This window comes from Mytilus edulis, chromosome 1 (genome assembly GCF_963676685.1).
Source record: "Mytilus edulis chromosome 1, xbMytEdul2.2, whole genome shotgun sequence".
NCBI classification, from domain to species: Eukaryota; Metazoa; Mollusca; class Bivalvia; order Mytilida; family Mytilidae; genus Mytilus; species Mytilus edulis.
Genome location: NC_092344.1, coordinates 94,768,284 through 94,781,646, shown reverse-complemented (window position 1 = coordinate 94,781,646; position 13,363 = coordinate 94,768,284). Strand labels below are relative to the sequence as shown.

Sequence of the window (13,363 nt, the reverse complement as noted above, 5' to 3'; positions counted from 1 at the left end):
CAGGAGTCTCTTGCAAAGATCTACACCAGAGAGCAGATTGATTTCCATCGATGTTCATTGACTTTATTATAAACAAAGCGGGTACCGCCCCACAATGAATAAAATATAAGGAAATATGCCACCTTACTTTTCACCACAGCTGCCTTATACTCTTAGAAATATTAAAAGCCTACACGTACAATTATTTGTATATATCGCGTTATAAAAATGAATCATATAATAAATGGTTTTGTTTCAAACAAGATATTTTTTTTCTACACGACGCCAAGATTTTTAACGTAAGAATACATTGTACGGTATTCTTTATATTTTTGGCTAGCGTAACATTCGAACCTTGCTATATGTGGATGAGTAAATCTTTATGTTATCAAATGCCTCTTTTTGACATTAATATTGTAGAGGATTTTTTATATGAAATAATTTAAATGCATTATGAGAATACAAAGTACGTAATCAAAGTTATCCTTGATGTATTTAATACTTGTAAAGCCAATTAACACAAAATAAATGTGAGATGCTCTTTTTTAAATTGTAAAAATTGTGAAACGTATTTGACGATTTTTATGTAAAAAAAATAAATAAACTCATTTTTATTTTGTTTTTACTTTAACCCTTTCGCTGAAAGTGTGTTCCATGTAACTACATTAGCATCTATAACATTATATCATTCATGTTACATACCAAACTGACTTGAGCCAGACTGGAGGAAGAAAGTAGTAGTTGCTGTTGTTAAAGAGCATGTTACTGTGTCATTAGTTGGGTCTGTAACAGATACGGTATACAATAGACTTTCTGCAGTGATGCTTTCTTGTATCTCACAGCTCATTGGTAGGTTTACAATTGATGGTGGCTAAAATTTATAAATGTAGCACTAAATAAAAAACGGACGGATACTTTCGTTTAATGAATTTTTTTGCGAAATATAATTATTAGTATAAGGTTTTTGTTTTCCCGAGTTGGAAATGTCAAATGATGCACACAGTATTATGATTGTTCTCTTTTCAAATGTTGGAAACATTTTATTTATGTCATAAAGAATTGTCTTCTAAGACACTGGTAATTGAACATATGTGAGTAATCAATTGATCATGAATAATACATATAAAGAGATGTATTTGGCAATAAAGAGTCTTTCGGTAAACATTTCTGTTTGTTATAGTCACATATTTAAGTGTTTTTATTTTTATGAACGATATTTCATTGAACTCGTTACACAGCAACACACCATATTACCATCTACCACTACTTCTGATAACATATGATTTGGGCTCGAAATAGCTATTCGATACGACTTGTTTTGCTGTCGTGTACAGCAAGTTGTTGTCTGTCATGCTGATTGCCACTGTAATACAGCGGAGTTTGTAATCGCGTACATTATACTTAGATATGCATTACATGACAACTGCAACACCGGTATCCGATTATACGGAATGTGTCGTGACATTTACCATACCTCATTACGAATGAGATCAACTGTGAGGACATCAGATACATTTCTTCTGTGATCACCACATTCTATATCAAGTAAATAAGTCGGAGCAACGTCGTAATTTAGAGCTGTTCCTCCTGTCAAGAAAACTCCGAAACCCGCTATGGAAAAACAGAAGTAATGAGAAATAATGGTTCATTTCAAATTGTTATTACCAATCAATTAATTAATAAAATTGCAATAAACGACACTCTAAGTCATATGCGATAATAACTTACAGATGTCAATAGTTTTGTCATTAAACTGGGTTAGTATTTGGCACCTTTCTTTTTCGAACTACACACTGTTATATTAAGGATGTTTGCTCCTCTACTTTTTGAATTTTTGCCAGATTTTTGGAATCCTCTGGTTTTATCCATGTTTTAGTATTAAAAAAAATTGCCCACTAACCCCTTCTTTTCTTTTCATATTTTTTTACATATTATTTAAAAAGCTATATTTCAAAATCTTATGAAATCCTTGTTATTTTTTCATAGTTTTTTTAACACAAAAAAGGTGCCAATGTTAAGTGAAAGAAAAATCTAGAGAGAATTATTTCCCGCCAAATTTTCAACGGCTTATATCTCGAAAACAAGTACACGGACCCTCCATTTTTTTCTGCTTTTTTATTTTATTTATTTATATACTTTCAATTTATAACAGTCTTTTAAAAAGCTTGTTATGTTTAAACAGAGTAACGAACATCCTTAACACAAATAAGTTATTAATATTCTTTCAAGCGATTTATGCAATACACACATTTGAAAAGGATGTATCAGTATCGTTTCTTTTCTTTTATGTAAATAACTATCACGTGTGTTACTAAGTGCCCGGGAACGGTTGGGACAATCAACAAAACACTGACAAAAGCATGAATGTAAAATCTAGGACTTTCCTATTTCATTGACGATGCATTTTTTAAAATATCAACCAACAGGAATCTGAGATTTTTTTGGTTTAAATAACTGTGGGTGAATTATTTTTAATACATATATAAATTTAACTATTCCTTCAGTTTAGAAACAGAACTGGCATATATGAAAAAAACCCAACCAAAAACAAAAAATGTAGCAAAATATTTGTTATAGGTTTGCGGAATAACAACTAAAACAATGAAAAATGGGGTCATAAACATCATCCATATACTCGTATTATGTCGAAGTTAAGTTATCAAGTATGGAATTTATTGTCCCAACTAACTTAATTTGTGTGCTCGAAATAGCTATTCGATGCTACTTATTTTGCTGTCGTGTACAGAAAGTTGTTGTCTGTCTTGCTGATTGCCACTGTAATACAGCGGAGTTTGTAATCGCGTACATTAGACTTAGATATAAATTATTCCTTCAGTTTAGAAACAGAACTGGCATATATGAAAAAAAATCAAAAAAACAAAAAATGTAGCAAAATATTTGTTATAGTTTACGGAATAACAACTAAAACAAAGAAAAATGGGGTCATAAACATCATCAATATACTTGTATTATGTCGAAGTTAAGTTATCAAGTATACTTGTATTATGTCGAAGTTAAGTTATCAAGTATATTGTCCCAACAAACTCAAAATCACTTCTTTTATGTATGAATGAGTTGTAAGAATAACGCATATATTTGATTAAGTAATTAACATGACATTTATTTAATAATCAATAGTATAAGTGTACCAACTTATTTTCGACAACAGTACGAGACCCACGAATACATGTTAGGAATAAACCAGACTTACCTTATATTTGTGGAATTTTTATAAAATTTGGAAAATATAATTCCAACTTCTTGTATTTTTCTTGTATTTACAGTTCAAAATGATATTTACCCCGATCTTCAGTGTTTCCTTTTTAATGTTTACTGATCATTTGTATTTGCGTCTTAATACTATGATTTGTTGTGTAGTTTGACTTTTTTTCAAGCTAAAATGAATGTCAAATTATATTTATATTGTTATTCTGCACTTTTCTTTATTTCCTTCGCCACTTTTTGTCGGCTAAGTTCTCGACAAATCTTGATGAATATTTACCAAAATCATAACTACGATGTATGGTGTGCGATAATTGTTCTGAATTTTCAAAGAGGTCGCGGATAAAACTATATAAATGGAAAATCTGAAGATGTTTTACCTATTTCAAATAAAGTTGTATGGGAATTCAATGCACAAGTGATGATATCTGCTGCATTAACATCCGTCACATTCAATGTGTGTATCAATGTCTTTGTTATCAAGTCTTCTGATATACTTTCTGTATATGGCAAGCTGTTTATTACTGGTGGCTACAATAAAAATATTTTGACTTTAAAAGTAAAATCTGAAATCATTGACATAATTGGACAGTAAAAGAAATAAAATAGAGGCTCTAAAGAACCTGTGTCGCTCACCTTGGTCTATGTGAATATTAAACAAAGGAAGCAGATGGATTCATGACAAAATTGTGTTTTGTTGATGGTGATGTGTTTGTACATCTTACTTTACTGAACATTCTTGCTGCTTACAATTATCTCTATCTATAATGAACTTGGCCCAGTAGTTTCAGTGGAAAATGTTAGTTAAAATTTACAAATTTTATGAAAATTGTTAAAAATTTACTAGAAAGGACAATAACTTCTTAGGGGGTCAATTGACCGTTTCCGTCATGTCGACTTATTTGTAAATCTATGGAACGCCTCAGCTGCCTTATAATAACAATAACCATATTATTGAGGGTAGAGATATATCACGAAGAAAATGTTCTATACTATAACGGCATTGACTATAATACTCTGTCAATTTGCTATATCACTATATATATAAGTTTATCTTAGTGATATAACAAATTGACAGAGTATTATAGTCAAAAGCCGTTATAGTATATAAATTTATCTTAATAATATAGCAAATTGAAAGAGTATTATAGTCAAATGCCGTTATAGTATATAAATTTATCTTAATGATATAGCAAATTGAAAGAGTATTATAGTCAAATGCTGTTAAAGTATATAAATGTATTTTAGTGATATAGAAAATTGACAGAGTATGATAGTCAAATGCCGTTATAGTATATAAGTTTATCTTAGTGATATAGCAAATTGAAAGAGTATTATAGTCAAATGCCGTTATAGTATATAAATTTATCTTAATGATATAGCAAATTGAAAGAGTATTATAGTCAAATGCCGTTAAAGTATATAAATTTACCTAGTAAGCGATATAGCAAGTTGAAAGAGTATTATAGTCAAAAGCCGTTATAGTATATAAATTTATCTTAATGATATATAACAAGATGGAATTTACTATTATTTTATTAACCTGCATATGCCGATGTGTCCCATACAATAAAATGCACAAGTATATATACAGAATATAACGGTGTCAAGGTTTCTATTAATTTGACCATTATAGTCTTAAATCAAAAGATACAGGGATGAATATCTATTAAGTTGTCTCTAATTGATATGTTTTTACATGTTTTGACCAACCAGGAGATTGATGGTCAAAGAATGCACGTATGTCCATTGTCACTAACTAATTGTAATGGCTATATATCACCACCTGGTCTGCATGTAAACATGTTATATGTAACCTAGAGGTCAATTGAACAACCTTTTACAAGGTCATGTTTTTCTTACTAGATATTCCCCTGTATTTTTATTTATTCAATTTTATAAACATTTTTGAGAATATATAATCATAAATATAAATATAAATATATATAATATATATTTATATATAAATTTTAAGCCCATCATATTGTCACAGATATAGCAAATTGAAAGAGTATTATAGTCAAATGCCGTTATAGTATATAAATTTATCTTAATGATATAGCAAATTGAAATAGTATGATAGTCAAATGCCGTTAAAGTATATAAATGTATCTTAGTGATATAGTAAATTGACAGAGTATTATAGTTAAATGCCTATAATATATACTCTATACATAAGCCGTTATAGTATATAAGTTTACCTAAGTGATATAGCAAATTGAAAGAGTATTATAGTCAAATGCCGTTATAGTATATAAATGTATCTTGGTGATATAGCAAATTGAAAGAGTATTATTGTCAAATGCCGTTATAGTATATAAGTTTATCTTAGTGATATAGCAAATTGAAAGAGTATTACAGTCAAATGCCGTTATAGTATATAAATGTATCTTAGTGATATAGCATATTGAAAGAGTATTATAGTCAAATGCCGTTATAGTATATAAATTTACCTAAGCGATATAGCAAATTGACAAAGTATTATAGTCAAAAGCCGTTATAGTATATAAGTTTATCTTAGTGATATAGCAAATTGACAGAGTATTATAGTCAAATGCCGTTAAAGTATATAAATGTATCTTAGTGATGTAACAAATTGAAAGAGTATGATAGTCAAATGCCGTTATAGTATATAAATTTATCTTAGTGATATAGCAAATTGACAGGGTAATATAGTCAAAAGCCGTTATAGTATATAAGTTTATCTTAGTGATATAGCAAATTGACAGCGTATTATAGTCAAATGCCGTTATAGTATATAAATTTACCTTAGTGATATAGCAAATTGACAGAGTATTATAGTCAAATGCCGTTATAGTATACAACATTTTCTTCATGATATATCTCTACCCTTAATGAGATGGTTATTGTAATCATAAGGCAGCTATGGCGTTCCATATAAATCTTACTTTGCTGAACATTATTGCTGTTTACAGTTTATCTCTATCTATAATAATATTCAAGATAATAACCAAAAACAGCAAATTTTCCTTAAAATTACCAATTCAGGGGCAGCAACCCAACAACGGGTTGTCCGATTCATCTGAAAATTTCAGTGCAGATATATCTTGACCTGATGAACAATTTTACCCCTCTCAGATTTGCTCTAAATGCTTTGGTTTTTGAGTTATAAGCCAAAAACTGCATTTTACCCTTATGTTCTATTTTTAGATGTGGCGGCCATCTTGATTCGATGGCTGGGTCACTGGACACATTTTTTTTTAAACTAGATACCCCAAAGATGATTGTGGCCAAGTTTGGATTAATTTGGCCCAGTAGTTTCAGAGAAGATTTTTGTAAAAGATTACTAAGATTTACGAAAAATGGTTAAAAATTTACTATAAAGGGCAATAACGTTAACGCCTAAAGGGGTCAACTGACCATTTCGGTCATGTTGACTTATTTGTAGATTTTTACTTTGCTGAACATTATTGCTGTGTACAGTTTATCTCTATCTATAATAATATTCAAGATAATAACCAAAAAACAGCAAAATTTTCTTAAAATTACCAATTCAGGGGCAGCAACCCAACAACGGGTTGTCCGATTCATCTGAAAATATCAGGACAGATAGATCTTGACCTAATAAACAGTTTTATCCCATGTCAGATTTGTTATAAATGCTTTGGTTTTTGAGTTATAAGCCAAAAATTGCATTTTACCTCTATGTTCTATTTTTAGCCATGGAGGCCATCTTGGTTAGTTGGCCGGGTCACCGGACACATTTTTAAAACTAGATACCCCAATGACGATTGTGGCCAAGTTTGGTTTAATTTGGCCAGATAGAGGAGAAGATTTTTGTAAAAGGTAACGACGACGGACGACGGACGCAAAGTGATGGGAAAAGCTCACCTGGCCCGAAGACATACTTGTTTAAAAAAAAAAAAAGGAAAAAAAGAAAGAAATACAAAGCATTAGAATATTGAAAAACGTTTGTCTGTTTATAATGTAAAAATCATCAAAAATTAAGTAGAAAATAAACTCATCATAGGTACCAGGATTAAAATTTTATATTTACGCCAGACGCGCGTTTTGTCTACTAAAGACTTATCAATGACGCATGAATCAAAAAATCTTTGAAAAGCCAAATAAAGTATGAAGTTAAAGAGCATTGAGGACCAAAAATTCCTAATAGTTTTGCCAAATACAGCTAAGATAATCTATTCCTGAGGTAGAAAAGAATTAGTATTTCAAAAATCCAAAGTTTTGATAACATTTAATTCATATTTATTTACATATAAATGGTATCTCTAGTCAACACAGAAGTGCTGACTACTGGGCTTGTGATACCCTCGGAGAAATAAATGTCCACCAGCAGTGGCATCGACCCAGTGGTTGTAAATAAACTCATCATAGATACCAGGATTAAAATTTTATATTTACGCTAGACGCGCCATTCGGCGTTGAATATAGACATTTCTCTGACTTTTTTTTAGCTTTGAAATATGCTGGTTTGAAATTTCATCCTATTCACGATTGTGACATTTTGACTAAGTCTGGATTGGCGTGGCTGGTGATGCATGCATATCAGTTTGCGCATTCTCCTTTGAAGCACAAAATATCCCTCCTTTCGTTCCTGTGATTCCTTCAGATTCTTGTTTAGTACCCAGATTTGTGTCTACTTAATCGATCTACGAGGTTTAAACATCGCGAAACTACTGTCGTCTTAATTGAAAGTATCTATTGTGATAAATCGTAAGCAAGTTAAATTGGCTTTAGCTGTCCAATTTATGTTCAGCAATTTGTCGCAAATTCTCATATTTGACTTTTAACATATCAATACGTATATTTAAATTATAAAAAGTATAAAATATACATTTTACGATGTATGGGATCGATACTATGTATTAGCATTTCTTGTGTATTTTAGATTAGATGCCATCTAATTAAATATTGATGAGACCTTCGAAGACTGTCGACGCTCACATAGCCCGAAGTAAACACAAATATAGATATAGATGATAGCGAACTCGTGCAGTTATATTTTTACAAGTCTGTTGGATTTCATCAAATTTGTCGTTGAAAATATCCCTTTCTTTATTTCAGATTTTAGATATCTTGTTTTTGAAATTCATCCTTTTCTTCCAAATTTTGACATTTTGACTCAGTTTGGTTTTTCATAGCGGGTGATGCATGTACATCAGTTGACGTTTACCCGTTTGACGCACATAAAAGTGCATCTTTTTGTTTTTGACCGAATATAAGTCTGCAACATTTTTTAAACATATAGTCTAAAGTAACAAGATAAACAGTTTTTCATAAGACTACCATTAACAACAATATAAGATGAAATCATTTGCAAGCATTTAATGTAGAATAATATTTACTGTATTCCGTATTAGATTAATGGTAAAACTGCCTGTATCATCTCGTCTTTGGTCTTCACATTTGACAATGAATGAGTAAGAGGATGTCGTATCGTAATCTAGAGTTGTCCCTCCTGTCAGGTAGATTCCATATTCTATATCAAATTAAAATTGTAATATGTTTCTTTTAAAAACATTTTACTCGTATTTATTATTAAAACATCATGGGTTATTTTTTGTACGCTTTCGAACATCTATAATATTACTAAAACTTAGTTAAAGCATAATTAAATTATCATTCTGGAACCCTGCGGTATATTTGCGTCTTTTTCAAGTCAGTGGCATCTGGTCTTTGTTAAATTTGCATGTTTTTTTTTAAAGTCCATTATATGTTTTAGAGTTTGTTGTGACGATTATTTACATTCAACTAGTACACATTTTGTTTAAGGGCCAGCTGAAGCCGGCCTCTGATATTAAGGAAGATCAACAATAGACATGCGTTATGATTGGCCAGTATAATTCTTCTCTGTCGATCGTCTTTGACGGTAGTGACAAAAGCGAAAAGGAACTTGACCAAACAATTTGGAAGCCATAATTTGATAAGGAATGAACATTTATACTGAATTACATCCTTGAATTATACAAATCGAATAATATCTTTTAAGTATTTGCTTCACTAACGATTAAGGAAATTAATTAGAATTGTTACAATTATTTTTCAATATAAAATATCGCATACAAACCATTGTTTGGGGGTTGTACCAATGAAATATCAAATAAAGTACTGGTTGGAATTAGAGAACATGATATAACATCTCCTTCAAAATCAGTGACATTAAGTCTATGCAGCAAAGTGTTGGTGTTGTCGTCTTCCAGGAAACTAACAGTATCCGGCAAACTATTGATGACAGGCGCCTTAAATATTTTAATTCATGATTATAACTTAACATACGATGAATATTATTGTCATCATACCATATTTTCTTATATTTATATACGATGAATATACATGTTGTAAAAAAAATAATATGTTTATTATCATGATGTTCGACTTCGTACATGTATTATATACTGTCACAATTCTTGAAACAATGGAAATAGAACTTTGACCCCATAAATTTGAAAAATGTTCATTTAAAGATAAGTCATCGGTCTTTCAATATAAAATGTAATAAACAGTTATATTACATAGGCTTGAATCTAAATAAATTTTTGTTTAGATTAACCAAAATATTTATGTCAAATCGTCTTCGTTCTATTTGACGTGTGTAATTCTTACACTTACTACTTTTCTTATCGAAATGTAATAAACAAATTACTAAAGTGACTATTTACTTTTGAATAATTACGTGAACTAGCTAGTTCTCAGGCGGAAAGTGAATATAATGGTTATCAGCTTTACTTTTCAATTGTTTAATTTCTATAAGCTTGAAGATCTAATTGTATCGCTACACTAGTTTAGTGTAACCTGTTGTTATCAATTGTAATTATTATTATACAGACAATAACCCATCCCTTATCAGAGAGAAAGGAGAAAGGGTTACTTAGCTAAAAAGTTTTTTAGATACCCGGCTTTAAAAAAAGTTGTATTTAATACACGAATAGATAATTAAATTTTGTCTGTGTTAAAATGGTATTACATTTCATCTTCCTACTGGAAAGTATTTGTCATCATATTTATTTATTTGTCATCATATTTATTTATTTGTCTTCATATTAATAAATTCGTTTGGTGTTTTGCAAGTCTTCAGTTTTTAGGCATGATCAGGTTACCTTATTGTTCGCTAGCTTGATGCATCTTATTGTTCGCTGGCTTTTTGTTCACTAGCTTGAGTCTGGTTGAAATATCGGAGCTTTTTACAGCTAACTATGCGGTATGGATTTTCCTCATTAAAGGCCACCCGGTATAGTTGTTATAATCTGTGTCATTGGATCTCTTGTAGTAATTTGTCTCATTTGCAATCGTACCACATCTTCTTAATTTCATATCTGATGTGTACAAGGACTAATGGAAATCATTTAGACCACACATACCTGATTTGGGATGATAATGATAGTTAGTACGCCATCAACATCATCACTCCCATCGTTACATCTTACAGTTACAGTATATGAAGGATTAGAATCATAACTTAAAATAGTTCCGGTGTCCAAGTATACGCCATAATCTGAAAATGATATTAAATTAATCAAAGAAAGGTACCAGACACATTATTTTGTACAAGAGACACCCGGTTCAAATGCGTAAAACTCAGTCTTGGCGTTTGAATCAGAACGATGAGAAAAAGCCAAATAAGTTACGAAATTAAAGAGCATTACAACCGCAAATTACGAAAAGACCATATTATTAATGTCTATGTTCCGGTTCCTTTATGCAATTAATTAACCTTGCTTCACCTTCTCAGGTAATTAAATTGTAAAACTGTTTTATCTTGAATATTTATGACACATTTGTAGCACCGAACGTGAGTGTTGGATTTTTTGTGTGGGGAACAGAAAGTGGGGAAAAATAAATCATTTTTGTTTGATTGTAAATAGCACCAAATGTTGATCTATTTTTTAATAAAACTTTTAAACTTTGATATTAAAAAGAAAATAATTTTTAAGAATTTAAAATGAAAAAAGTGGCAATTCTATTCCTGATTTATGTGATGCGTTTATTTTTATCGATCATCAGTATTTGTTTTATCAGGGTACATAACTCTTTTTATAAGGAATTACGGTGAATTTACTGATTTTGTTGTGTAGCCAGACAAACGAGTGTAGTGACTCAAATTTTTACTTTGTTTTCCGAATGCACATTGAAAGAGCTATTTTCTTAAATATATTTTTAATATATCTGTAACTTTTCATTCTACTCACCGAAACTGCTTTTCCCAATCTAAAGCTTGAGAAAATCTAGTTTGTTTATAAATAATACATTTTTGATAATAGCATGAACATTTTTTAAGGGTATTGTTTAATGTTCGTATATAAATACTACGAGCGTTTATAGGACCTGTAGCTGTTATACATCTACATCTTCCGTAAAACATCTGAATCTAATAAATGTTGAGCCATGCGAATATAACTTCATTCCATAGAAAAAAAAATTGTCTTTTGATTTCTAGTGGAATGATAATTCACATCAAGGTAACACATAGCTGAATTTGAGACAGCAAATATCATAAACAGTTTTAGTGTTACAATTCGGTTGAACATGCCTTTAAAACACAAGATCACACTAAATTCAAATATAAAGAAATATGTTGTCTCCAGGTCGTCTCAAATACATGTGGTAAAAAGTGATAATATATAGAGACGGATTAATATCAATATTCGAACGTAGTCATATTTTAAATATTTGTCCTTCAGTTCAAATTTAAGATGCTATATTTAAAGAAAAATATGTAATTTTTGTTTTACCTGTTGAAGGTGATGGTATAGAAAATGGAATACCAACTCCTCCATTTGTCAAGCATGTTACTGGGTCAGTAACGGTGTCTGTTGCATTAATGGTAAATATAAGAGTATTATCTGTTGTATCCTCTATTATTGATACACTATTTGGCAGGTTGTTAATTACAGGAAGCTGAAATATAATGTCCAATCAAATAAAGCAAAGTGCATTATGATAACAGTTTTAATTGATTGCAACTTATGATAAAATGTTTTTTTTTTAATGCCAAGAATAAGATGGTTTAAAAATGTATTTATACGTACAAAAAGTCTTCTTAATACATAGTTAAAATGCTTATTGTTTGAATGATATCATATTTCTCAAGTTTTGAGGACTCGTGATTGTCATCACACAACCACCATTCCTTTGGAAGCAAACTGTGTTCCTCTTCTATACGAGACAGACCTCATAAAGCAGCTTCTCGAAAAATCTAGCATTATTCTATTATTTATACATATCGATATAAAGATGATGTCAGCTCAATATATAAGTAAAATTTAGTGACTATGTAACAATGTACCTAGAACATGACAATAAGGTTCGGTTGAGAACAAAACTTTACGACAAAATTGTCCAATGGTAATATTCCTTTTGTATTTAGCAACATTTCAGTCGTTTCTGCCCATGGATTATATATCTCCAACATAAAACGATATTCCAGACATTGCGTTTCTATTCATGATTTCCTTGATAGAAGATAGATGCTAACAAGAAAGCTGTTGAACCAATGATACGAAGTGATAAAGATAAAGACGTACATTGACAGTTTTTCGGATGCAATTAAAATATGCTAAGTGGATTTATGCTAGTATTGAAATAGATTGAAAAAAGAGGATTAAGACACAATAGGGACAATCAAAAGTCAATAGTTGAAGAGCTTCCGACAAAAACACTGACATATATACAAAGTCAGTGATAAATTCGACTGCATAATGTCACAATATGGAAGGGACTGTGACTACGTCAATCAAAGCATATATGTGGTTATATGTGAGACATATATATATATAGTGATGATATATCTTACTCTATTAATAACTGTTATTGTTGGTGTACTAGTGTTAAGGTTGCCACACGGATCTGTTACTGTAACGGTTAGACTATAACTTCCAATAGGTGGTACAGTTGTTAATCTTATTTCATCTATTAATACATTATGGAAAATAGAAAATAATATGCACATGTCAAGCATTTCAATAAGAATGTGTTGACTTCAGCACATTATATGAAGTGCATAATTCTATTTCCCAAGAAAAATTGAAAAAGAAAAAGATATTCACAAGGAATCAAAATCCTTACACAACAAAGAGATGGTTTAAACTTTCCAACTGTGAACTGAATGTAGATTTCGAAAAATAGACAAAAACGTGGAGATTTTTTATTTAGAAATTAACAATTATGAATTTAGCAAATTTTT

At 30.4% G+C, this 13,363-nt stretch overlaps 1 protein-coding gene across 1 annotated transcript in view; it reads right to left on the bottom strand.

The window, feature by feature from the left end:
* LOC139495619 (protocadherin Fat 4-like) overlaps positions 1–13,363 on the bottom strand; it is a 44,772-nt gene that overhangs the window by 12,751 nt on the left and 18,658 nt on the right. Inside the window, exons 7-14 of the mRNA XM_071283909.1 lie at positions 12,974–13,089; positions 11,913–12,078; positions 10,542–10,675; positions 9,251–9,422; positions 8,529–8,662; positions 3,582–3,732; positions 1,454–1,590; positions 682–850 (exon numbers count right to left, since the gene is read on the bottom strand). Coding sequence (XP_071140010.1) covers positions 682–850; positions 1,454–1,590; positions 3,582–3,732; positions 8,529–8,662; positions 9,251–9,422; positions 10,542–10,675; positions 11,913–12,078; positions 12,974–13,089 — 1,179 coding nt within the window. The remainder of the gene's footprint in view (positions 1–681; positions 851–1,453; positions 1,591–3,581; positions 3,733–8,528; positions 8,663–9,250; positions 9,423–10,541; positions 10,676–11,912; positions 12,079–12,973; positions 13,090–13,363) is intronic.